We start from the raw sequence: 27,698 nt of genomic DNA, 5'->3' as shown, positions 1-27,698 counted from the left end.
TAATTTAAAGGCAAAAGGCTCAGATTCTTAGTCTTCTAGCATATTGATAAAACATAATACAGGTAGTCCTCGACTTACGACCACAATTGAGTCCAACATTTCTGTTGCTAAGCGAGACACTTGTTAAGAAAATTTTGCCAAGTCTTATGACTTTTGTTGCCATAGTTGTTAAGTGAATCACTGCAATTGTTAACAACACAGTTGTTAAGTGAATCTTGCTTAAGAAGGTTGCCAAAAATTAACACATGACCTCGGGACATCAATATGACTCAGTTGCCAAGCATCTGGATTTTGATCATATGACCTTCCTGCTGCAACGGTCATGTGAAAAACGGTCATAAGTTGCATTTTCAGTGCCATTGTAACTTTGAATAGTCACTAAATGAATTGTGGTAAGTCGAGGATTGCCTGCACATTTTTAAAGATATATTTCATGCCCCACTGTTCACATGTGGGCAATTAGTGGGCAACGTGATGCTCACTGCTCAAGTAGCATTCCTACTTTGCTTCCTTTCTCTGCATTCAGATGATGAGTTATCATGAATGTTTGGAAGACCTACATTGTTTCTTTGGCTACGAGTGGAAGTATGCTGGGAAATGAATAAAGTCTTTATAATTTCCCCAGATATGATGCTGATGAAGGGACAGGTGCTAGATATATGAATGTGTTCTGGCACTCTTTACCACCAGCCTCATTTAGTTTTATATTCATGAAGAGCACACAGGGCTCAAAGTGCAGCTGCACCTTAAAATGGCTACGCACTCTTACCATGATCAGTATTCGTTGTTTAATGCCAACACTCTTGCAGAAGAATCATCTTTAGAATACATGGTGTTCATGTTTCTGTTCTTTGTAGGTGTAACCCATGCAGCCATCTGGGCAGCTTGCATTTCCTATCTAAGCGCTGCGGTGCCTCCGGAACTGAGGACGTCAGCTCAAGGGATCTTGCAGGGTCTTCACCTTGGCCTGGGCAGAGGATGTGGAGCAATGATTGGTGGAGTGTTGGTCAACTATTTTGGTAAGAGGAACCTGGGCATTTATATATAACTTTTCAGCTGTTTGAAGAGAGCCTTTTCCTCCACCTTTGTGGGAATTGAAGAACTGTGGCAGCAGTCAAAAGTGCTACCAGACTCCTCCTAATTTGGCTTTCCTCAACCAGATGTCGTGTAGTTGTCTTGGGGTCTATGACAATTCGCCATAGCCATCTCTCCACAGGATAACTCACTGCTGGACGAGACTTACAATAATATGAAAGAAGTTGTGGAATAGTAAAGAAAAGATGCAAAAGGAGGGACAGAATGAAATGTGAATGGCAAAAATTAAAATATTTTTTATTGTAAATAATTAAACAGGATTGTTAAATTGATCCATGGCGAGTTGGCCATGATGAGTTGGCCATGGTAGGTTGGCCATGGTAAGTTGGCTGCAACAAGTTGGCTATTGCAAGTTGTCCTATTCCAGTCAACAGTAATTTTCACTGTTGCAGGCAACCATAGTCAATTTGAATACTTTCCTTTGTTTGGCTGTCATATATGCATGTGTGTGCGTACATGCATGCACATATGCACACACTCTCTCTTACACACAAAATGCACAGAAAGGAAAAAAGTAACACCTGGGAGAATGCAGCCTATATCAATCAGCAAATACCGGTATCAATAACTCAACTATCTGCCATGGTTCAAGAGGTACATCTACAAGTCTTCCAAATTTCATTTCAAAGGGACTTTCTTTGTTCACCATCTTCAAGGAAATATTCCACCTGGCACTCTACTTTCTTCTTATTCTCAGCCCATAACCAAAGCCAACTGATTGTGAAATTTTCAGTTCAGTGCAGAAGTAGAGACTTTCTTTTTCTCTCAGCACAAACCTGTTGTTTGCATGATAGACGATGCTCTTGCAATGACCGTGGTGATTTAGTAGCTGGGTGGGCTGGCTGCTTTGGGATGCAGCCTCCCTCCCCTCTGGTAATTACTGCTATTATTAGATGTGTACACGGCCCAAAGTTGCTCTATGGGAAAGATGGGCAGTTTCTAAATGTGATATTTTATTCCACTCAAGAGAGAGAGAGAAATAAGAGATTGTTCCTGATAAACACAAAGAGAGATTTGCAAACTGTACTAGGAAGTTTTCAAGCGGATAAATTTGGTGGCACAGGAAAGGTGCATGCAAGCTGTACCTCTGATCCGATACTGTACTCGGGATTTATCCACGTGGCTAGAAACGCCAAAGTCCAAAACTCTCTTTGGGTTCTCTTTATCTAGTTTTAGGATTTGAGTGTAGAATAGATGATGTTTTAGGTCACATTTATGCAGAAATACTGAAAATTCAAATGGTGTCACAAATTTTTAAGCACCGCTATAACAGTCAGATGCCTTTGCTGATTGACATCAAACACCCAGCTGTATTTTCCACCCACTTCTGAATTATTCATATTTTGGAAAGCTGGCCGATTCGGAAATCATGAAGCGAAACTACAATCTCTTTTCTTCAGAGTTTGCAGCAGATAAAAGTGGTCTTTTTCAAAGGAAACGGGAAAATGTTCCAAGTGTAATATCCAATGAGTACCAAACTTTTAGTATTAAAATGATATTTTTTTTCAATACAGACTTCTCCTGAGAACACTTCTTTTCACACTTTCCAATTCCAGTTATAAGCTGAAATAGACAAGTGTGCACATTTCTAATGAAACCCGAGACCCCTAATAAGTCCTTAAAGAACAATAACTATTAAAAAGCCTCTCGTATTGTAGCATAAATGAAACCTATAATAATTACCTTGTGTAATTTCCTTAATGTATACTGTAAGCATTCGCTGGCTGGGGAATTCTGGGAGTTGAAGTCCTGACATCTTCAAGTTGCCAAGGTTGAGAAACACTGCTGTAAGGTCATAGCTGTTCAGCAATTGTTAATGAAAAGGGTTTTCATAAATGAAGTTAGCTTCCTATGCTTTTTTAAAACAATGGCATCCATTTTTGCCTGTTCAACTGTTCAGCATGTTTCACATGCCTCTTTGATCTCAGTGTTTGTGACTCAAGCCCTTTTCTGCCTTTTGAGGGAGAATAGACAAAATGGTGCAGTGATGCATTACTTGGTGGAGCTGCTTCCTTGAAGCATGAAAGTTACCCTCTTGTACGCTTTTAGCAATAGCAGTTAGACTTATATACCACTTCATAGGGCTTTCAGCCCTCTCTAAGCGGTTTACAGAGTCAGCATATCGCCCCCACAGTCTGGGTCCTCATTTCACCCACCTCGGAAGGATGGAAGGCTGAGTCAACCTTGAGCCGGTGAGATTTGAACAGCCGAACTGCAGAACTGCAGTCAGCTGAAGTAGCCTGCAGTGCTGCATTTAACCACTGCGCCACCTCGGCTCCTACTTTTGTGGGGGAGAAAGTTTCATTTAAATGAGGATAGGGTTTTGCTTGTTTGTTTTTGTGCCACTGAGTCAATTTTGACTCTGGGCAATTGCCCATTATTCGGGAAAGGTTTTTCAGAAGTTATTTCCCTTGTCTCCTTCCCTGGGCTGAGAGAGAGAGTGACCTGGCCAAGGTTACTTGCTGGCTTTGTGCCTAAAGCTAGAACTAATAGCCTCCTGATTTCTAGCCCGGTGTTTTAACCATTATATCAATTGGGCTCATTTATTTACAAAAGCATCAGTAGGGCATGCTTTAGTAAATACATACAATACAATACAATACTTCCTGTTTTAGGGCATTCACAACTTGTGGAGGCAAGCTGTTCCACTGATTAATTGTTCTCACTGTCAGGAAATTTCTCCTCAGTTCTAAGTTGCTTCTCTCCTTGATTAGTTTCCACCCCTTGCTTCTTGTTCTTCCCTCAGGTGCCTTGGAAAATAGTTTGACTCCCTCTTCTTTGTGGCAACCCCTGAGATATTGGAACACTGTTATCATGTCTCCCCTATCCTTCTTTTCATTAAACTAGACATACCCAGTTCCTGCAACCGTTCTTCATATGTTTTAGTCTCCAGTCCCCTAATCACCTTTGTTGCTCTTCTCTGCACTCTTTCTAGAGTCTCCACATCTTTTTTACATCGTGGCGACCAACATTGAATGGAGTACTCCAAGTGTGGCCTTACCAGGGCATTATAAAGTGGTATTAACACTTCACGTGATCTTGTTTCTATCCCTCTGTTTATGTAGCCTAGTACAGTCTTGGCTTTTTTGGCAGCTGCTGCACACTGCTGGCTCATATTTAAATGGTTGTCCACTAGGACTCCAAGATTCCTCTCACAGTTATTACTATTGAGCAATGTACCGCCCATACTGTACCTGTGCATTTTGTTTTATGTCTACCTTGTCAATTGCTGCCATGCAACTGAAGTTCAATAGCACTTAGCTCTATATACCATTCCACAGTGCTTTACAGCCCTTTCTAAGAGGTTTACAGAGTCAGCATATTGCCCCCAACAATTTGGGTCCTCATTTTAACCACCTTGGAAGGATGGAAGGCTGAGTTAACCTTGAGCCACTGAGAATTGAACTGCTCTCTGTCGGCAGAATTAGCCTGCAATATTGCATTCTAACCACTGCGCCACCAGAATCAGACCTTATTCTGTCTGCTTTTTCCTCTACAGGAGCAGCCTCAACCTTCAGAGGGATAGGAATGGCTTTTCTTGTCATCCTCTTGCTTTTTGCTTTGATTCAATGGATTGCAGTTCAGGATGAGAAAGAAGGTAAAATGCTTATTCCTTAAGTATGCAACCTTACCTAACCAGTTTTTCTCCTTTGGGTTATTTTTAGTTTGCATTATCCTGAAGTCCTTTTTGCTTTTTTTTTTTTAAATGCCATCTCTAATCAATTAGCCAGAGTGATGATTTTTTATTACTTTGGATTGGATTCATCCTTAGTTCATGTGACATTGTGTTGTTTACCACATAATAGCTTTGTCTACTGCAGCCCTACCAGATCTAACTCCAAAAATTCAAATTGCTTCTAATGGCAGCAAGCCTAAGCAAAGTAGGTTTATATTTGTTGCCATCTAGTTTTGCAGTCCTGTTATAGTATGCCTTGGGTTATTGGACTTTTTTCCCCCTTTCATGATATTGGATTGAAGCAAGAGTAAACCTGGTTTATGTTCTTGATCTAATACAGATTGATTTAAAAGTAACAGAAGGACAGGCACATGGATCTATAACATTGAAGTCTTTGGGAAAACGATACCAGGAAAAAAGTGGTAAAATCCAATGTCTATAGAAAATGGTTTCTGCTAGTGAAACAATTTCTCCATGTCCTCATCCCATAAATCTGTAATTTTCAACATGCAGTTCCATCTGGAGGTTGTCTCTGGAGTTTTTCTGGCAGTATAGAAGGATGTAGAATTGGGAGAAATGTAGAATGACTCACCTATAAGCTAAAAAGCTTGCTAAAAATAAGCTTGCTTCCATTGCTGTATCTCTTCGTATAATATAACTCAAGTCAGTTTTTAAAAAGGGCTTGTAGATGCTCATTGAAATAAAAGAGCTGCTTTGATACGTTTCTCTGAACTGAATTTTAGAAGAATTGAGGACCTAAAGTTACATGAGATGTTTGAAAACTTGGCTCCATTCTTTGAAAATAAGATTGGAAGTTAAACATTATTGATTAATTTTTTATACGGTGCCTGGTTTTTCTTCTTGCAAACAAAAAGAGCTATATTGCAATGGATTGAGAGAAGATGCCTTACTTCTTTTGTATTCTAATGGGTGTGAAGTATTTTCCCCCAGTACAGTAGCTTAGCAGTCAGTAAGTTCTAACTTCATAATTGAGGAAATGGAGCTTGCTATCAAAATCTAGCAATGGATTCCTACTACAGTCAGAGGGAAGCTGGGATCAAAATGCTGGATTCAGAAAAGGCTTGCACTTAACTTTTAGATGGTGAGTTCTCTTGAAGTGAACATCCTGTCTGTTGTTTGAAATTTTAGAAAAGACCATGCTGGCCGAAAGGATCCCAGTGCCTTCAAGTCCGGTGCCCATTGCCACAATTGATGTGGTACAACAGACTGAAGATATCCTGCCTCGCCCGTTGCCCAAGCTTCCTGCCAAAAAGACCAAGCACCAAGAAGAGCAGGAAGATGTACACAAGCCTGCTTGGGGTGTCAGTTCTTCACCCTGGGTTACTTTAGCCTATGCTCTTTATCAGATAAAAGAGATGGTTCAGCTCTCCAAAACCAACCAGGCACTTGAAAACCAGCCTTTGCAGGTAACCAGGGCTTGGGTGCATGAAAGATATTTCCAAGCAAAAAGTTGCACACACCGGATATTCAAGGCTTTCCGATTCTAAAACAGAAACTCCAAAACGACAGTATTAGTACATAGCATTCTGCACATATTAAATATTTGTGTTATTAAAACAATAACAGAGGTTACAAAAATGGAACATAGGTTTTGCTTGTATAATGCAGTTAGACACAGGTGAGCCTCTATGCTGGGGGTATGTGAAACCTGTGGCATGGCATTGTCACATGATGTATCGAGGAGCAGCTAGCAAACTAGAGGATCTCTGGGCCTATATGACAGGCACAAAATCCATGGGATATTTTAAATGGAGAGATGTATGACAGTGCTGTAATCTTACAATACATACTGTGTTTCCCCAAAATAAGACAGGGTCTTATTTTCTTCTGATCCCCAAAATAAGCACTTGGCCTTGGGAGGTCTTATTTTTTTTGAGATGCAGGAAGCGGTGAGGGTGGTCACCTCATGACTGCTGCTGTGCCGCAATATTTTTGGGGAGGGCTTATTTTCGCAGGAAGGCTTATTTTAGCGCATGCACTCAAAAGCCCGATTGGGCTTATTATCCAGGGAGGTCTTATTTTTTGGGGGGGGGAACAGGGTAGTCAAACCTTCTCAGACTGCAGAATCTATTAGGTTTTTTTTTAAAAAAAATCCTAGAACTTTTGATCAAGAGGCAAAGCTGAACTTTTTCACTGGGTTCCAAGGAAAGTCAACACCTCTTAAAAACATCAAGGGAAAAAAGGCTGTTGACATTAATATTTTTCCATAGTAAAATCACTATATTGTCTCAGACCTACAGAGGTACTGTGTAGTATCTCATCCCATGCCTTGGCTTGGTTGTGCAAGAGAAGCAGTTTGTCAGCACCCAATCTGGCAAAGCAATCTGAACATACGAGAGGTTGCTTTCTTATATCGGTTGGTCCGTACACACCGGATATAAAATTAATCTTGTTATTTAGTATTTTTATTTGCTTAGCTGGAAAAGAATGTTTTACGAGACATTCTTAGGTTAGCGATGTCTGTCTTGTAGCTATCCCTTTTGTGATTATTAGGAAAGATAATTTACTTGTCTTCTGAAATATTCATAGTTCTGTTCCCAAAATAGCACAGTGCTGACATTCCAATAAAAAGTACTGCATAGAAAGTCTATGAGGAAAATATGTCCAAGTGTATATAAAGAGAAGCATGAAATGTGTTAAGCTATGAGGAATGTTCTTTCTTACCTACACAGAATTATTATTATTTGTCTTAAAATACACCAAGTCTTTTTTCTACATGCTTCTTGGGGAAAAGCAGTTAGGAAAATATAGGACAGGTAAGCTTATCTGTTCTGTTACTTGTGTATGATGGCTTTTGCTCTTGCCTGAATGCTTGTGCGCTGTGCTGTGTATATGATTTTGTGGTCCTTGTTAAGAGGAAGCTACCTTGCAATGACAGTTTCTGTGTATTTTCAGAACAAATCCACCTAGCCGGATGTGAACTTGTGGTTTTCCCTTCTTTTTCCATAGAATGCCAGCAGTAATCATGATTCCATACCAGATAGTCCTCTGGATCAAAGACCTGATGGTTCAGGGGTAGAACCTTCAGTAACTACAGCTACTCTTGAAAACCACCCAAGTTTGGACTGCCCAGTTTCTTCGGAAATCGAGGCTCAGTCTCCTGAGAGGAGGCATGAATAGAACTGTTCTTCAATCCAGCTCACGGCACTGAATTCTGCTGTTGGCAATCAGAAGACAGATGTGGGAGTTTGAGACCTCACTTCTCTTCCTCTTGGCAATAGTAACCTGACACAGCCAAAGCTTTTAAAATATTTAATGCCTTTTCTGTGACAAAACCTGAGGCCTGTTGCAGGAACGATTTGGAAGGCTAAGCAAAAGCGCCCGGGTTAATAACTAGCAAAGGAGCACGCTATTTCATCTGAAGTTGTTTCCCCATTCCCCGCACCTGAATGGAAGTGTTGTAAACAAACACATTATGATTGTCTTCATAATTTTCTGGATTGTAATTAATTTTCACAGACAAACCACCACCACCACCTCGCCATTCAGTTCCATTTCCTCTTGCTTAATGCACTTGAACATTTTAATTCAATATTAGGGAAAGGGAAGACAAGAGCTCATAGCAGTTTTTCTTAAGACAGTGATTATTTATTATGAGGTGCAGGCTTCCCTGGAGCAGTTCTGTAACCTACCGAAACTTAAGAGAAAATACCATAGTTAAATACGGAAATGAAGGAAGGAGCCACATAGAATTCTGTCTTTTGCAAAGACTTCTCAGAGGTGCTGAAGAACTTTTGGCTGGTAAAGTTCTACATGAAACATCTGCTGAAGCCTTCCTAACCAGACAAGCGGCATTTTTATGTTGCCATGGCCAGGCCAGAGCGCATTAGCATTTTAGAAAGAACCAGTACAAGAAAATGTGATTGTCCATAACCCTGCAAGAGCAGGATATGGGATGAGATGTGCGGTGGTGGTGTTTGAAGACCTGAACTGTGATGGTACAGTTGGAAGATACTAATGATTTTATATGGGATGAATTTGCTCTAATCACCGAAGAGGGATTGTCCTACAGAAGCAGTTTATGTGGATTTTTTTTTTTGGCCTCTCTGGTATATGTGATAGGGAAACATGACTCCTTCACCTCAGACAGATCTGAGAAGTTCATATTTATCTATCACAATAACAACAAAGGGTCATGTATGTCTAGCTTTATTAGATTTTTGGGAGTGTTGATGCTGATATCACTTCCCTAACTGAGGCCTGCAGTCTGTTCTAAAAGCCGGTAATGAGAGGATGTTCAGCAGCAGGCATATACCGGTACATCAGCTGCTTCTTGAAAAGTTTTCTTAGCCAGGCCAATATAGTTTATTTTATGATAGAATATGTTTATTTAAGGGGAAAGGGAATAAAATTTATAGAGTGTATTTAAAGTGCCTGTGGATTGGGAAGGGGTACAAATCCTAATTATTGTATAGGAAAGGAAGACATAGTTAATAATAAAAGCAGCTAGAAAAAGAGAAAAACGGATAGAGCATATTGATCATGTTGTCTTAGCACTATTTTGTCAAGATATTGACATTCGGATTTGACATTTCACTGAATTGAACCCAGTTCTCATACATTCTTTGTTATTATAGCTGAGGGAAAACGTTAGAATCAATTTTATAGTGCTTAGGCTTCAAGCATATACTGTATGTCAAACTTAGCCTTCCATTAAAGGAGTCCCATTCATGTGTGGTTTTGCCCAGATGGTTTTTGAGCCAGTGGGATGCCATTTATGCTCCAGGGGCTGGTGTTGCTCATAGAATTAAACTTTCAAATACTTTGATTTTGAATGCAGAATATGGAATACCTTAAGATAGATGTTAAGGGTGTTTTCCTTACATAAGCCTTAAGGGACTGTAACAATCTGTACCTGGGACCAAATATTGGCAAGTAGTTATTAGCTATTTTTTGCACTTCAACTTAAATGTACTGTAAATTTCTCTTGACTTGTTTAAGTGACCTTTAAAAATAAAATCAGAAATCTATTTATTATATGTTTATATTGCAGAGGGAAGGAAGGAAATGATTTTTTTTTTTAAAAAAAAAGTAGATTGAAAATGGTTATTTAAAAAAAAAGAGACGATGGCTCTTTTAGATGAACTTATCTGAAGTCTATATGATAAATGCTATGGTAATAACTGTTAATGTTGGGTAGCCGAGTTGTAATGCATTGAACTTGCACATTATGTTTACATATCCAACCTGCCTGTCAAATCGGTTCCTTCCTTGTTCGTGAACAATGGGGCTGTGAACAGCTCTCGTATTTGTGAAGTTGTTAAAATGTAGTGAGATAAATAAAATTCCATGTATGTCAAAAATGGGATGTCCCATTGAAAACATAGATGACCATAGGAGGGGGTGGATTAGCAACTTTTTGTATTTACCAAATGCTTTGTGCTTTTATTCGGCTAGTTTTGAGATACTCACCATTAAGCCTCTCTTCTCCAGTTAATGGCTCTGACTAGTACCAAGTCTTTAAAAAGAGTACAGGATGAAACACAATATTAACAAGATTTTATGATCTAATCTGACCGCTCTGTTTGCAGAAGGGGCGAATGGGTGACTCCTCTCATTCAGCATGTTTACCTGCTTTATGTGCACTGAAGTCCTCAATGCTGAGGGAACTTTTTGCTAGTCTGCTGAAAACTTGAGAGACCGCCTGCTGCCAATGACCTCCCAAAGACCCATTAGATCACACAGATTAGGCCTCCTCCGGGTTCCGTCTACTAGCCAATGTCATCTGGCTACTACCCGGGGGAGGGCCTTCTCTGTGGCGGCTCCGGCCCTTTGGAACGAGCTCCCCGCAGAGATTCGGACCCTCACCTCTCTTCAGGCCTTCCGAAAAGCCGTTAAAACCTGGCTGTGTCGGCAGGCCTGGGGTCGATGAGTTCCCTTCTCGAATCGTGTGGCTGTTTGTTGTTTTAAATGCCCTGTATTTTTTGTTGTAGTTCTTGTGTTTCCCTTCCCCTCCTTTGGGTTTGTGCACCACCCTGAGTCCCGCTGGGAATAGGGCGGCATATAAACAAAATGAACCTTGAACCTTGAAAACGAAGAAAAAGAATTCACTGTTTGTCAAGTAATTGCACAGCAAGAGTTTGCTCTATAAAATTACCAGCAAGGAAGCCTTCAAATCAATAATGGCCATATTTGAAATCATAGGTCTTAAAATGGTTACATGATGACACTTGTCCTGCAAAAAGTTGCTTTTGATAACCACCCCACACCGAGCTTGACTCCTGATTACTAGGTGACTTGTGCCTTTCTTCTTCCAGGTTGCTTTTTCAAGTTCCCTACAGCCAGGGATTTTGAAAGACTTTTGTTTTTTCTAAGCACAAGTTAAGTGTCACGCTTTTATCTTTGAGATTAATCGAGGTTGGCTTGACACAACACTTTTTGAAAAACAAGGCAGCTTTTCTTCTTTGGCACCTAGAGTGCAATCAAATTGTCCCTGCTCTAATCTAACCCTTCCCATTTGCCGCAGCGTAGAAGCATAGAAATTCCTTGCAAGTGGAGACAAGTATTGATCGATGGTAATCTGGCTAGTTCAAGAGCTGCCCTACAGAGGATGGATTTAACCGTCCCCTTGTGAAATCATAGATGAACTCTCCTCCTCCCTTTCCTTTTCTTTGCCCAGAGGAAGTTAACTATATCCCTTTTCTTGTTTTAATTTTTGCCATCAAGGGGTTCATGGAAGGAATTTGAACCCAGGAGATGAGCAGTAAATCAACATTATCAACCAACTTGTTCAGCATCTTTAGCACTACCAGAAGCTCTCTGTGTAGTGTCCTGTGGGCTGCTCTGTGCAGGAATTAAGATAATTTATTAATACATTTGAACGCACTTTCTATTTACAATGGCTCATTTTATTTGAAAGTGAATATTAAAAACTGGTTGGGATTTACAAAATCCAAGCTGTTCTCTACTTGCTCCACAGTGCATTTTGGCAGCAATGCATCAATCGACACACATTGTTATTGTTTACATTTATATTTCAACTTTTTTTAAAAATCAAGGTATATAAGACAGCCTCCCCATTTTTTAAATCTTCACAAAAGCCAGTGGGATAGGGTAATCCAAGAGATCATAATTACATTACAGCAAACTTTGAGTCCTGTATGCTAAACTATTATGAAGTAATTAAAGAACAAGATCTCCTTGGTTCCCTTTCCATGTTTCTAAGAACATGCTAAGTGCACATACTTCTATGTGAAATGCTTCAATATGAGGATCCCAAATCATGAACTGCTATGAAAAACATAGCATGCCTACCTAGTCCAAAGGAGTCAGGATGCAATGCAAGGGAAATCAGAGTCCTAATTACACAAAATCAAGCTGCTTTGAAATCTCTACAAAAAGTTTAGACTGCCATCCTAAATAAGCTGGTGAAAGCCAAAGCAACTCTTAAATGTCTTTCCTTACAGATATGCTTCTAAGCCTTTCATACGTTCATTTATGTACTTCAGTTTCAAGGCTGCCTGACATAGTGCCGCCATGTGACTTACAGAAAAAACATCAAAGTATATCAAGGGGGAAAAAAAAGTTGACCAAAGACAAAAAAATCAAGCAACAAATAGCCAACCGAAAGACCTTGCAATCGACAGAAACGTGGGAGCAATGCAAATCGCTCTTGTGAACTTGGAAGGTTTTGGGATTTAGGGCTCCATGTACCCAGAAGCAAACACTAGTTCTGTCCCACTTGTGCTACTAGCCCAAGTTACTGAGTTGGGTGGCACGTAATTTAATGTTATTTTGTTGGTCACACCCTCTGCCAGACATTTCGACTGGATTTGGCATTTTTATCCACCTATTGAGTCCTTTTCAAGGACTTGGGATAGGCAGATGATATTTGATAGTGTTAAAAGGTACCGTCACAGGATGCGAGCTGTTCCAAGTAAGGCTGCCTTTTGCAATTGACTGATGCTGATTTTGTCCATTCCAATGGTGTTCAAATGGTACTCCAGATGTTTTGGAATTGTGCCCAAGTTACCTATTATTTCCTTTGCTTCCATTGCTGCTCCTACTACTGGGCTCCAACATTTCCCTTGGCTCTTTTAAAGATGAGTGCTCTGTGGCAACTAGCATCTAGAATGCTCAGTTTATTTGCAAATGATGCTAAAACAACACCAGCTTATCCCAATCACTGGAGAGTAATGATTACCGCAAAGTGGTTAATCACCAGTAAGTTCAACTTCTCAACTCATTTTCCCAACATTAGTTGTCTTCACTGGGTCGTCGGTCCCCAGCAACGTGATTGTGTTGGGTTGCAGCTGTTGCGATTTACAAACCAAAAGTTATGGCTTAACATGTTCGTGTGAACTTAGCAAATGAGAGTTAAGCACACCAGGGGTTAATGTGCAAACTTAGAAACCATGATCAGGCAAAAAAAAAAAAAAAGACTGCTGTAAAAGTGAGCCTTGTAAATTGGCAGAACAATTGAGAAGAATTCCGTGCTCCAGCCCTCCACAGGCTGCCTCGTCAAACCTTCAGCAAATGGTGCTTCTAAGCAGAGGCGTTGGCTAAATCCGGTATTGTTCAGATGTGCACGGATTCCCTTCTTACATAACTCTAATCATGATGGGTTTGCAAACTTAACCGCTTCCTGGAAACCAATGAAGTTATGCTTCAAAATGTCTTGACTGCCCTCTACAGTTCAGAAAAGCATGTTATTGCCTGTTTTTTGCTGATCTGGACCGCAGCTCAAAGAAATTCTCTACTATGGAAATGCCGGATGTTTGATTGTAATCGTCTCAGTCCCTCTTCTTTGTTTCTCTCCTCCACCTCGGGAGAAGCGTTTAGGGGCTCTGGTTCTGCCTGTGTCTCTTGGTAGAAAAGCTGTTGCTCCAGGAGGACTCCTCCAATGCCATACTGTGCCTCGTGGGCTGTCATTTCTTCAGCAGATACATGAGGGGAACCTAGAACAAAGTTTGCAAACCTGGAGGAAGGAGAAAGAGGGATCGCTAAGCAGAAGGAAGCAATGCAGCAAACACGTAAAAGTAATGAAGAAAGGGAGAAATGCAAGGAAAAGAAAATATTGGGCCAACCCCACTTTGCTTTAATGTCATCCACAAAGGCATCAAATGCAGCATGCTAGAGAGGACTCCTGTGGAAGGGCAGCCTCAATGGAAAATAAGCTTCTGCTATTTGAAAACCTCAAACGAAGCCTTGAGAAATGGAAAAGAAAACAAATGCGCCTACTTTTGTGGAGATTGCAGTTTGACCACAGCTACCCAAGAGGGGAAAGTGGGATTCCTGCAGAATACGCGCAACTCCTCCAGGGCCTTCACGGTCTCTGTTTCTCCTTGTTCCCGGTATTCGTCTTCTGTCAAATAACGAGGCTCCAATTTTTCTGGATGGAAATACTGAGCAGCTTTTCTAAACCAGGGAGAGAGGGAGGGCACTGTAAAGATTGCGCTATGGATTTGAAACCCAAACGGTATGGGGTACATCTTTTAAAAAGAATACCTAGAATCTGACAGGCAGACTGTTGCTCTTGACTACACTATATTGAATGGAAAATCTACCAAGTTAAAATAACCAAAGAATTAGTCAAGGCAGTTTGAATTTATTAGCTATGTTGTTTGCTGCTAAGTAAATTCCAATTATTCTTTCTGAGCAGTCGTATAGAGAGGATTGTGTTGTACCACTTTGGGTGGTAGGCAAAATAGGGAAAGGTAAGAAGTGACCTTCTAACCTTGCTGCCTTGGAGATCAGATCTCCTCCTTAAGGCTTCTCCAAGCACAGCCGACCTTGAGTTCTTGACAAGGTGCCAATTTTGTACCCAAACAGTTCTGCAGCCCTTTAATGAGATTCTAAGCAGAATTATGATTAGAATTCAAAATGCTAAAAAAAAAATTTCTCCTCGGGTTCCTGAGTTTATTGCTAAAAGCCCTAACATACAGGCATCTTATCATTGTACAATTTAATGGGTGAACACCTGTACCTGTTGAAGGCACTTGTATTTTAGACACACACTGAATTATCTGGCAAAATAAAGCAGAAATCATAGCATATGTTTTCATCCAAAAGAGTGATAAAATGAAGTCTATTTGCATGTGGTTTCTACTACAGCATTAATACTAAAACATGCTGAGTAAAGTATAATAGCTTAAATACTAGAACACAACCATGTGTCAGAAAAATGTCGAATAATGCTGCTACTTCTAAAACACACCCAAAATATAAAGAATACTGAATATGGGCTCAGATGATTGTTAACTTTCGTAGAATGATTGCTTCTAAGGTAGTTCAGAAAATAACAAAACAGAAACTTGGATTTCACATATTAAGACCGGGTTTCATGTAACTACAGATTGTTTGAATCTCGTAATGCATTACAAGTAATAAAGCAAAGAGAAACTATGGTTACACATTCTGATTTGTTTTAGTCATGCTTTATTAGGGCTGATCCCAGAATCCTAGATTTTTCCTTGATTTTGTGCTTTCTAGACCCTTTGCCTAAGACAAATGTCTAAACAGACACTGTTTCTCAAAGCCATCCATGCTTTCTTGAGGCCATGGGAGCAACCAAACCAGGAAATTGTTTTGCTTATCCTCAAAGAATGATTCATGCTTCCTTAACTAAGCATCATTAACATAAATCCTGCTTTGGACTGCCTACAAACATAGCCAATTTATTTGTAGAGTGATATAAGCCATTTCTCAAAAAAAAAAAAAAAAAAAAAAAAAGGCATAATCCCCTGGGACAATAACTTTTAGAAAATTACAAAAATTACATCCTCAAGGACAAGTTGTTCTCTAGACATTGTGATGCTACTCAGTTTGAGCTGAAAGGCCCTCATAGCCTTGTGCTGAATGACTTACAGCTGAGTGAGGACAGAAACAAACGACTTCTGGGACATTCTGGGACTGTGCAAGCTCCACTACATATTATACAGAGAGAAAATAGAACATAGGCAGCAAACAAATTTAATAAATAACGGTATGGTTTTCATTGACAGTACAAAATTGCCCGAAATAAGACTAAATTATACAAGAACAGTTGCTTCAGCTAATTTGGGTAAGAAGATCGTTTTGATTTAATAATTAAAAGGTTACTAACTTGCCAACATAGCAGGAGGCTCGTAGAGGATAATGCAGGAATTTTGTACAGAGCATGGCAGTTGTGACTGCATAGGCAACCTGGGGGATTGCAATGCCAAAATAAATTAAGACCAGGCCTTTCAGCTGCAACATCCACATCAAGAGGTTCATACTTTGCTCGCTGCCGAGTGGCTTATGTTTCTTGCAAATAGCAAAAGAGGCCAATCCAACTGATAAAATATACACTGAAAAACAAAACACCAAGCCATGAAGTATCAGTAGATTAAAAAAAAAGCAATACATTTACTTCATTGTAGGTTTGCAATTGTATGGCTGTGAAAGTTGGACCATAAGGAAGGCTGAGCGCCAAAGAATTGAGACCTTTGAACTATGGTGCTGGAGAAGATTCCTGGGAGTCCCTTGGACTGCAAGGCAATCAAACCGGTCAGTCCTAGAGGCGATCAACCCTGACTGCTCTTTAGGAGGTCAGATCCTGAAGATGAAACTCAAATACTTTGGTCACCTAATGAGAAGGAAGGACTCACTGAAGAAGAGCCTAATGCTGGGAAAGATTAAGGGCAAAAGAAGAAGGGGATGGCAGAGAATGAGGTGGCTGGATGGAGTCATCAAAGCAGTAGGCATGAGCTTAAATGGACTCCGGGCAATGGTAGAGGACAGGAAGGATGAAAGAATGTTGTCCATGGGGTCACGATGGGTCGGACATGACTTCGCAACTAACAACAACAAGAAAGCTTACAACTAACTGTTCACTTAGAGCTAAATCGTGTTAAATAACATTTTGCTTCTGGGAGGGATATTTAAATAAACTAGAAGTCAATTCTTTCCATTTCTGATTTTTTTTTTTTTTACTGTTTATGAGATACTCACCATGGCATAACAGTAGCTTACAGTTATGCCAAGTATGCCCATCTGAAGGACAGATAGGCTGATTACTCTGGAAATGTATTATATTAATACTTATTAATATAAATAAATGGTAGAATGTGCTTGTTTTCCAATTGCATCGTTTAAAATAATACTAATGAAAGAGGGTTTTTAAAAACTTTCTGATCAAGATCCCATAAAAAAAAGAGTGACATTATATACTATATACGTTCATAAATATGTATGTATATTTACTGAGAGGTAAGTCTCATAATACAGGTAGTCCTCAAGTTACAACTGGTTGCTAATTACCAAAGTTACAAGGGAGTTACCTACAATCCATTTCAAAGTTACAACAGTTGCACCCCTTCCGTTTGGTCACATTTTGCACACTTGGTAACCGGTTCACCTTCACACCATTTGCAGTGTCCCTCAGCCATGTGACCATGATTTGTTATTTTTTTTGCTAGTTTCCAGTGTTTAACTTCCGGTTTCTGGCAAAAAATGTCAAAAAAAAATCAGATTCGGTCACATTTATGCCTCAATGTACGACTGCAATAATATAACCATAGTTTGGGGCTCAGTTACAGTTGTAAGGTGAGGACTATCTGTATTTGCTAAGATGGCTTTAAAGCAGGACTTTGCATAATTGCAGTTACCTGGCAAAGGTTGAACAAGCATTATCTCTTACTCAGTTATTTAGTTCACACATAAAGTCAATCTAGCATATGGATATTTAAATCTACCCGATTGCTCTGCATTATGAGCCAGCATTATAAAAAAATAATAAATCCTGGTTTAGTGCTATGAACAGACAGAACCAGAAATGACTAAGTGATGATTTATCTTATATATTAAAGGCCATTACATAAAAAATGTTTGTATCACTTCACATAATTCCAGATGTTCTTGAAGCCTCTGGACAGCATATTTTGCAGATCTGAAGTGTCATCTTTCCCATCAGGGAAGAGACAGCTTTGTTGTGGCCCACCAGCGGAGCTGCCTCCAGATTCGGACAGTGAGGAGGTTGGAGGAACATGGACCAGTCTTGGAGTCTGGGAAAAGCTTTGATGAGGGCTCTGTGTCAGAGGCAGAGAGGGGGCCAGAGCCATATGCCAGTTATCAGCTGCCTTCAGAGTCAGACATCAGTGAGGCAGATGAACAGCTGGAGCCTGTTCCCAGTGTGCGCATGCAGAGTTGCCAGATGAAGGGAACAGCTAAAGAACAGGGGGCGGCTTGGGAGTAAAGCCACAGGTGGACGATGAATGGCCCTTCCCAAAGGAAATAAAAGAGGAGCGAAAGGGGAGTGGAGTTTGCAGGAGACAATTAGTTTGCTTAATTGGCTCGTGATTCTCTGAGACTCCTTACCAAGTTTTGCAGATATAAGCCTGGCAGCTCTCCAAGCCAGACAAGGTCTGTGACTGTAAATCCTCCAATGAAAGACTTTGCTGGATGTGAGTGAGCAGAATTCACAGTAAATTAATAAAAGGGGTTTTTGTCAGGACAAGAAGTTTGCTTCATGCACTTGGGAAACCTAGGTCAGAACAAGCTTTTTTCCATCCAAAGTAATGAAAAGCTGCTGTATCCCAGAGCCGGGGGGAGAGAGAACAATAAAATTTCAGTTTTGGAAGGTTTTTCAGAATAGTCCTTCTGTCATTCAAATATAACTAAGTTAGATTCACCAGGAATGCAACCAGGACTACTTGTAAGTATATGGGTGGTCCTTGACTTACAACCACACCTTAAAATTTCTGTTGCTAAGCAAGGCAATTGTTAAGTGAATTTTGCCACATTTTATGATCTTTTTGTCGCAATTGTTAAGTGAATAACTGCAGTTATTAAGTAAATCATGCAGTCAGGCACCCCCCATTGCCGGAAATTGGCTAGGTAGGTTACAAATGGTGATCACATAGCCCCAGGATAGTGCAACCATCATAAATGCATGCCAGTTGCCAAATGCCCAAATTTTGATCATGTGCCCATGGGGATGCTGCAACGGTCATAAGTGTGAAAAACTATTGTAAGTTACTTTTTTCAGTGACATTGTAACTTTGAACGGTCATTAAAGTAATGGTTGTAAGTTGAGGACTACCTGCAATAGGCATGCCTAAAGAGGATATAGTTAGTCTGAATCTGCAACCTTTGGGAGATAATGTACTTCATTGGACAAGCTTTCCGTTTTAGGACTGAAGAGAGTTGTAGCTGCAAAAGAAGCTCCTTTTCAAAGTCTCTTATATTGTTATTAATTCTCATACCCAGTATATAATGTGTAGAATTGTTCCACATCCATTTCAGTTTTTCTCTTGAAACATAAAACATATACAGAGAAGAGAACCAGCTCCCACTCATTAAAATCCAGAAGGTACTTAGCTAAAAGAAGGGAAGAGAAAAGAAGAATGATGTTTGATTAGGGTGCAGGTTTGTCCATACAGATATACCAAAGTGGAGTTAGTGAAATCACCCAAATCAAATCTAGATTGAAGAGAAGAGCTCACAATTAGACAAACCTAATGAGAATGTCATATTGGAATTTAAAAGCCAAACGGTTCTTCTTGCAAAAGCCAAATCTACCTCTTGTCCCAAAGGGTCATATTTTCAACACAATTAGCACAAACATTGAACGTAAGGTTAGAAAGGCTACACCACCACAGGATGCCTTTCCTCTGATGAACATCTAATGGCCACTGAGGAGGATTTTGTTTTACAAATACAAATACAACCTATGGATGGGAAGCCGTTACGTTTCTACTTGAGAAAAACTTAGACGAGCCACAAAAAGCAATTAAAATATAACCCAGGGTCTAAATTTACAAGGAACAAAACCAAGCAGAACAATGAACCAAGATGGTATTTTTAATACAGTCTTCTAAGAACTGGTATTTCTTGATATAGCGATAGAAAACTACCGTAAACTTTGTGTTTCACTGACATGAAAAGTAAAATCAACACTTCCGTTTTATGGTCAAAGATGAAAGAGTTATTGGACTAGATCAGGAGTCAGCAACCTGGAGCCGCATGTGGCTCTTTCATCCCTCTGCTGAGGCTCCCTGTCGCCAGTCGGCTTCACAATTGATAGGACTTTTGGTTAGGACAGGTAGAAGAAAAAGGACGCAGCCTAAGGAGGAGACTTTGGTAGTGGAACTGGACTTCCGGTCAGCTTCAGAATTGAATGGGGGCTTCCGGTTAGGACCTTTGTGGCTCTGAGTGTTTAAGGTTGCCGACACCTGGATTAGGTATATCAAGAACTCCTGGGTTATATTTCAGTGATCTTTTCCTTTGACTGCAGCTCCCTACGTCTTCAGAAAACCTGCTTTGAAGGGTTAAGGGACCTTTAGAATAATGGGAAGAAGTAGCATCAGAGATCTCCTGAGTAAAGGAGACGCCCAAAGACCAATTATCTTCTTCTTCCAGTGCAACATTTTAAATTGAATTCTGCTCCAGGAATACTTCCAGTGAAGAAAAAGAATCTGGATTCAACTGTTTTCTTGAATGTGCTTTGTTTATAGAGACAATGAATACCAAAATGCTTTGCCCACTCTTTTACCTATCTTATGATTTTGAGTCTTTCACCCAGTGAAATCTTGTCCAAAAACAAATAACCAGTTGACTATAGAAAACATTGAATTCAAAACTATTTACCCCAAACTGCAGTAATATTAAGATTTTATTCTGCTTTGCTAGTTAGTGACTATGCTACTAGCTGGCTGCTGAAATTTCATGGCTAAACCACTTGAATAACCTTTGATTCACCCACAAACCTAAAAGCTCAGTTAACATTGGGGAAGCATCAAATACTTGCTGTCTTACTTTATATTAAAAGTCATAAACTTACCTTGGGAATAAACCTTTTAAGCATGAAAACTAGAAAGACTAGAGGTATGAAAATGCCAAATGCTATCCCAGCACAATAATAGAAGATATTACTTCTGTTTGGAAGAAACACATGAATGCCAGTAAATCTTTTGTACATGGAAAACAAGTTCAAGAAAGTAGAAAAGCAAAAATACAGCTTTATTTAAATTCTACAGATCACTTTACTTACTTACACAGCCCCCCAATCTTGCAATTAACATCCCATGAGAATGCCTTACCGCATATAGCCTGGATTCATATACTGTGTTAAGCTATAATGTGGTTGGTTCAATTTTAGATTATCTTACTGTCTATTACTGGATTACTGTAACGCACTCTACATGGGGCTGCCCCTGAAGAGTGTTCAAAGACTGCAGCTGGTCCAGAATGCAGCTGCGCGAGCAATAATGAATGTACCTAGATACACTCATGTTACACCTATCCTCTGCGAGCTGCACTGGCTCCCCATTGGTCTCCAGACCTGCTTCAAGGTGCTAGTAGTTACTTTTAAAGCCCTACATGGTATTGGACCTGGCTACCTGAGAGACCGCCTCCTGCCATTCACCTCCCAACGACCAATAAGATTGCACAGGTTGGGCCTCCTCCGGGTGCCGTCAACCAGACAATGCCGGCTGGCGGCTCCCCGAGGGAGGGCCTTCTCTGTAGCTGCACCGGCCTTGTGGAACGAACTACCCGCAGAGATCTGGACCCTTACCACTCTCCCGGCCTTCCGTAAAGTGACCAAGACCTGGCTGTTCCAGCAGGCCTGGGGCTGTTGATTAATATCCAGCCCCACTTGACTGAATGGATGATATCTTATTTTTAATAATTGTATTTTTAATATTTTATGTTTTTACTTTTGTTGTGAGCCGCCCAGAGTCCCAAGGGAGTGGGCGGCATACAAATCTTATTAAAGTTGAAAGTTGAAATTCAGTCTTGCTGGCTTGTACATCATGATTCATAGGTTAATGTGATAGGTGAATTCAGTCACAGTTTGCTAAATGCATCATATCTAAGTCAATTAAATATATCATGGCTAAGTGCCTAGAGTTACTCTGTGGTGGGATGGGCAGCCAATAAACTTTATAAATAAATAAACAAACCAAATAAACTACTGCCAACTTCCACCCAACCATTTTAAATAGGCTTTATACAAATGATCTCATTTATTGCATAGAGCAGCGATGGTGAACCTTTTTTGGCTCGCATGCCATAACCAGGAAGAGCAGGGGGATGTCGTGCGTGGGCATGCCACACTCATAATGCAATGCGTGACTCCCCAGTGCGCATGACAGGCGCTCCCCCCCATTTTTTGCATATTTGGGAATGAACTTCCGGTTTGCTCATAGGGCCGGTTTAAGCCCCCCGGAGCCTTCAGGGGCCTGGAGGACAAAAAACGACCTTACATTTTTTTGCGCTCCGGAGATTTTAGGGAAGCTCCTGAAGCCTCCAGGCTTCTGGGGTGGGGGAGGCTGTTTTCGCCCTCCCCAGGCTCCTATAAAGTCTCTGCAGCCTGGGGAGGACAAAAATGCCCCCCCCCCCCCAAAAAAGGCTAAAGTCATCTGGCCAGCGCGCGCATGCAGAGAACAAGAATTGTTTATGTGGTCTAGCATGCGCGCTGGCCAGCTGACAGGGCAACACCTCGCGTGCCCTGACAAATGGCTCTGTGTGCCACCTGTGGCATGCGTGCCGTAAGTTCGCCATCCCAGGAATAGAGGTTGTATATGCAACCCTTATCCATAGGGAGTGTGCTGGAGGCCATGCAATTTTTCCCCCTGTGGCAGATCCATTAAATACCTGTTCCATCAGCCCTTGTTTGAGGCAATCAGTGTCAGAGAGTTAAAGACAATGAGATTCATGGCAGATACAGAAGAAAACATCCAAGATCAGAGCTCCTTCTGAAAGCATTTGTTTATCTTCCCATTCGGAGAATAAAGTCCAAAACCTCTATTACCTTGATACTACATTCCAGAGAGCATGGCATTGCAGTTTTATAATGCAATCTTATGTATACTCATTCAGCCCCGGTAGAGTAACTCAATTTATTCCTCAATGTGTGCCTTATTAATTCCACCCACTTACTGATCACTGATTTAGACAATATTGCATGTCTAAATAAACACACTCTTTAAAAATTGGAAGGATAGAACTACAGCCGCACCCAGGGTATCTGGTCTCAAGTCTTGCTGAAATCAATACAATTTCTTAGATTTGCAGACTCATTATTATTTTCAAAATTAGCAGGTTCATATAAGTGACAGATTCCAGGAAAGCTAGCACATACCTGCTCAGGCTATAGGCAAAATGAAAAAGAAGTGCACCAGCAACAAATAACAGAAGGAGTTTGATATCCAGCACTGGAACAAAACAAAAAGATGGGAAATCGAAATCTGTTTCACTTATGTACTGAAAATGCGTACTTCTAATAATACCAAAGTATTTTATAAATGGATTTCTCTTAATATTACTCACTCTTTGGTTGTACACTCACAGTGAAGAGTACTTTATTGGTCGGTTCGATCCTGAAACATGTTTTGCCAACATATTGGTCCACTGTTATGACTGTTTGATTAGACACACTAGGCTGCCAAATATTGCTAATCAGGCACTTCAAAAAATCGAGGAAATGTGCGAAATTTTGGCATTCATGTTCATTTGGGATATACACCACTTGAAATAATTCAGTGCTGTTTATGGACACCTAAAAAATATAATAATTCTTAATTATATATTCAACAGCTAAATGGAAGTGTGAAATAAGGAACAATCGGATTTCTTACACCATTAAAGTTTGTCTATGTTTATATGAAGTGGCTCAGATGCTGAGCTTCTCAATCAGAAAGGTCAGCAGTTTCAAATCCCTAGCACTGCGTAATGGGGTGAGCTCCTGTTACTTTCCCAGCTTCTGCCAACCTAGCAGTTCAAAAGCATGTAAAAATGCAAGTAGAAAAATAGGGACCACTTTGGTGGGAAGGTAATAGCGTTCCGTGCGCCTTTGGTGTTAGTCATGCTGGCCCCATGACCACGGAGATGTCTTTGGACAGCGATGGCTCATTGGCTTTGAAACGGAGATGAGCACTGCCCCCTAGAGTCAGGAATGACTAGCACACATGTATGAGGGGAACCTTACGCTTTCAGTTAGAAATCCTGAGGCATCCTACCACAGCCATTTGCACAAGTAAGTGAACTAATACAAATATGGGTAGTTCTCAACTTATAACCACAATTGAGTCCATAATTTCCACTGATCAGCAAAGTGATTGTTAAGTGACTTGTGCCTCATTTTATGACCTTTATTCCACAGTTGTTAAAGAAATTGCTGCAGTTGTTAAGTGAATAATGCAGTCATTAAGCAAATCTGGCTTTGATTTTGCTTGTTGGAAGCCAGCTGGGAAGGTTACACATGGTGTAACATAATCCTAGGAAACTGCAACCGTTATAAAAACACGTCAGTTGCCAAGCACCCTAATTCTGATCACGTGACCATGGAGATACTGCAACAGTCTTGTGAAAACTGGTCATAATTCACTGTTTTCAGTGACGGTCAAATGGTTACTAAACAAATGGTTGTGACATGAGTGTTTACCTGTAAATAATGAACTGCATTTGAACTTGGATCTGGTGCTCCAAACCCAAGCAGAGCTTGTAAGCCATTAATACTGTAATTCCTAGCTTGATATCTTGCTTTGATTGTAAACTTAAGACTCACGTTTCAGTTAACACAAATGATTTCTTCTGTTTCAATCATACAAGTGGAAGAAAAAGCAGGAGGCAAATACTGATGTTTGTCTGAAAAATTACAAGATTGCTCACCCAAAAATAAATCTACACATAGTACTTGGGCTCTACACTGCTTAATTTATGAATGTATCAATAACATGTCTTTACCTGAATAGTTGACCAAGTATTCTGTAAGTACATTGCTCCATTTGGAACGTAACAGAAACAAGTTGATTCTGAAATATGCGTTATCTTCATTATCTTCAACTGTTTACAGCTACTATCTATACAAAAGAAAAAGGGTTAATCACAACATCATGAAATACTGTATATGCAAATTATTTACACATTTTTCCAAGAATTATAATTGTCACAAACCAAATCAAGCTGCCACATTGAAGTTTCCTGGATTTGGTTTATCAGCCCTGAAATCCATTAATTAATTTAATTTATTAGATTTATAGGCCGCCCAATCCCGGAGGATTCTGGGCGGCTTACACAGAACAAGAAAGAAAACAAACAAAAAAATAAAAAATTTAAAAATTCTCCAACACACATACGTTCTGATTGGGGCTGGACCCTACATAGTAAGGTCAACAGCCCCAGGCCTGCCGGAACAGCCAGGTCTTAACAGCTTTTCTGAAGGCCATGAGGGTGGGTGAGGTCTGGACCTCTGGGGGTAGCTGATTCCACAGGGTCGGAGCAGCCACAGACACTGTCCGGCTGATGGCATCCTAAGGAGGCCCACCCTGTGCGATCTTATCGGCCGTTGGGAGGTATGTGGCAGTAGGCGGTCTCGCTGGTCCTGAGCCATGTAGGGCTTTAAAGGTAATAACCAACACCTTGAATTGCGTTCGGAGATCAATTGGCAGCCAGTGCAGCTCGCGGAGGACAGGTGTAATATGGGTGTATCTCGGTACACCAATATCGCTCGCGCTGCTGCATTCTGGACTAGCTGTAGTCTCCGAACGCTTTTCAGGGGTAGCCCCATGTAGAGCGCATTGCAATAATCCAGCCTTGAGGTGACAAGGGCGTGAGTTACTGGAGTCCTAAATTCTTTCTATGAAAAACACACCCATATATTTGTTGTTCCATCTGCCACCATTGGCAGTATAAGTTTCATGTCCGTTCCCTCTTTATTCTAAGCTAGTGTTTCTCAATTTTGGCAACATTAGAAATCTGAATTCCCCAAATTCCCCAGCCAACATGATACGTGTGGACTTAAGCCGAATTAAGTCACAGTTGAAGTCCAGACATCTTAAAATTGCCAGGGCTGAGAAACACTGCTCTAAGAAAGCCAAATCGGAGACTTCATACATTAATTTGAAAAGTTGTGAACAAGTACAGGTAGTCCTCGACTTATGACCACAAAACATGTTGCTAAGCAAGCCAGTTAAGTGAATTTTGCCCCATTTTATGACCTTTCTTGCCACAGTTGTTAAATGAAACTCTGCAGTTGTTAAGTTAGTCATACGGTTAAGTGAATCTGATTTCCCCATTGACTTCACTTGACAGAAGATTGCAAAAGATGATCACGTGTTTCACTGCAACCATCATAAATATGAATCACTCGCCAAGCATCTGAATTTTGATCCTATTACCATGGGGATGCTGCAATGGTCGTAAGTGTGAAAAATGGTCACAAGTTGCTTTTTTCAGCATCAACATAATTGAATGGTTGCTAAATGACCTATTGCCGTGATGACGAACCTATGGCATGCATGCCATAGTTGGTTCACGGAGCCATATTTGCTGGCAAGTTCCCAAACTTCAAGTTAGCCCGTTGGGCCTGTTTTTTGCCCTCCCCAGGCTCCGGAGGCTTTCCCGAAGCCTGGGGAGGGCCAAAAACAGCCCCAATGGGCCAACCGAAAGTTTGGAGATGATCTGCCTCTGGTTTCCAAAGGGCCTCCGGTGGGCTGGAGGAGGCCATTTTTGCCCTCCCCAGGCTTCAGGAATGCCTCCAGAGCCTGGGGAGGGGTCATGCGTGCATGCGCGGGAAGGGGGTGTAGCGCATGCATTAGCAGGTGGACAGGGAGGATTGAATTGGTCTGAGCATGCGTGCATGCGCTATCGCGCATGCGCACAATTTTTGGCATGAGAAAAAGGTTCACCATCACTGACATATTGTGTGTACAGTCCTAGCAGATCTTTTGCCTTCCAAATAGTCAAGAGGGATGCAGGCGCAGGAACACTGTCTGCGCTGCGATTTGAAGCGCCAAAGAACTGACAAATGAGAGGTTGGGCAAGTTGATGCCGTCTTAACGATTTCAGGGAAAGAGTGATAATGGACTATAGACAGTCCTCAACTTAAGACCATCATTGAGTCTAAAATTTATGTTGTTAAGTGAAAAATTTTGTGAAATTTGTGGAGTTTTGCCCCGTGTTATGACTTTCCTCCCCACATTTGTTAAGTGAATCACTGCAGTTCTTAAATTAGTAACACAGTCGTTAAGCGAATCTGGCTTCCCTGTTGACTTTGCTCATCCAAAGAGGATCGCATGACTCCGTCATAAATGCGAGTCAACTGTCCAGCGTTTGAATGTAAATCACGTGACCGTGAGGCTGCTGCCACGGTCGTATGTATGAAGAACGGTCATAAATCCCCTTTTCCCCCCAGTGCCATGTAACTTCCAACGGTCACCAAACTAACTGTCGTAAGTCGAGGACTACCTGTATCAAGGGGCAGAAATCCGAAAGGGCAGACAACCGACCGCTGGCCCTTGCAAGGACTCAGGAGTCGCGGCTTCTATCGAATGGCAACTGCTGGCTGGTGAACCGATTTCAGACGGCAGCATCCAGCCAAGTTACCTGCGAATAAAGGCAGGTCGTCGTCAACGACCACGGCCTGGATGAGCCCCGTGGCGAGCACTTGCCCCAGGAGCAATGCCAGAGACTGTCCCCGGCGTGGCCAAAACAGCCGATCGCCGCAACGAGCCATTCTCCCAGGCGCGCCGCCTGCAACTGTTTGAACAAAGCAGGAGGAAAGGCGAGGCAGTCGAGTTTCGATACGTTGCTTAGGATGAAGCCTGGGGGGGGGGGGAAACAAACCCGGCAAATGGGATTGGCTAGTTGAGTCTGGAGCCCGGGGGGGGGGCAAACCCGGCAAATGGGATTGGCTAGTTGAGTCTGGAACCTGGGGGGTGGTGGTGGGCAAACCTGGCAAATGGGATTGGCTAGTTGAGTCTGGAGTCTTGGGGGGGGGAGGCAAACCCGGCAAATGGGATTGGCTAGTTGAGTCTGGAACCGGGGGGGGGTGGGCAAACCCGGCAAATGGGATTGGCTAGTTGAGTCTGGAGGAGGAGAAGGAGGAGGAGGAAGATCGAAAGTTCCCCGCCTCCGCCGGAGCGGTCGGACCAGGCGCGCGCCGGAGGCAGAATCCCGGCTCACCGCGCCGGTGGGAGGCGGCGGGCCTGAAGGAAGAGCC

The 27,698-nt window shown here is 41.3% G+C and overlaps 2 protein-coding genes across 3 annotated transcripts in view; one reads left to right on the top strand and one right to left on the bottom strand.

Annotated features, from left to right (window-relative positions):
- Positions 1 to 9,225, top strand: part of MFSD6 (major facilitator superfamily domain containing 6) — a 37,734-nt gene extending 28,509 nt beyond the window's left edge. The window contains exons 4-7 of the mRNA XM_032238862.1: positions 858 to 1,019; positions 4,595 to 4,693; positions 5,921 to 6,198; positions 7,742 to 9,225. Coding sequence (XP_032094753.1) covers positions 858 to 1,019; positions 4,595 to 4,693; positions 5,921 to 6,198; positions 7,742 to 7,912 — 710 coding nt within the window. The 3' untranslated portion in view covers positions 7,913 to 9,225. The remainder of the gene's footprint in view (positions 1 to 857; positions 1,020 to 4,594; positions 4,694 to 5,920; positions 6,199 to 7,741) is intronic.
- A 1,609-nt stretch (positions 9,226 to 10,834) lies between these two features.
- On the bottom strand, positions 10,835 to 27,226 carry NEMP2 (nuclear envelope integral membrane protein 2). Of its 2 annotated transcripts, none has more exons than XM_032236181.1 (9): positions 26,945 to 27,072; positions 24,443 to 24,558; positions 23,027 to 23,255; positions 22,839 to 22,911; positions 20,535 to 20,628; positions 18,958 to 19,072; positions 15,837 to 16,062; positions 13,973 to 14,149; positions 10,835 to 13,709 (listed from the first exon to the last, which is right to left on the bottom strand). In XM_032236181.1, the coding sequence occupies exons 2-9, from the start codon at positions 24,530 to 24,532 to the stop codon at positions 13,475 to 13,477; spliced, it is 1,239 nt and encodes a 412-aa protein (XP_032092072.1). In that variant the 5' UTR covers positions 24,533 to 24,558; positions 26,945 to 27,072; the 3' UTR covers positions 10,835 to 13,474. The 2 variants fall into 2 exon arrangements, with proteins under 2 accessions (XP_032092072.1, XP_032092067.1); XM_032236176.1 differs by lacking the exon at positions 26,945 to 27,072 and adding an exon at positions 27,083 to 27,226 and having other exon boundaries at positions 10,836 to 13,709.
- Positions 27,227 to 27,698: the final 472 nt, after the last annotated feature.

Source organism: Thamnophis elegans, chromosome 1, assembly GCF_009769535.1.
Source record: "Thamnophis elegans isolate rThaEle1 chromosome 1, rThaEle1.pri, whole genome shotgun sequence".
Taxonomy (NCBI): domain Eukaryota; kingdom Metazoa; phylum Chordata; class Lepidosauria; order Squamata; family Colubridae; genus Thamnophis; species Thamnophis elegans.
Note: the sequence above shows the minus strand (reverse complement) of the source record. Positions and strands in the feature narration are given on the sequence as shown.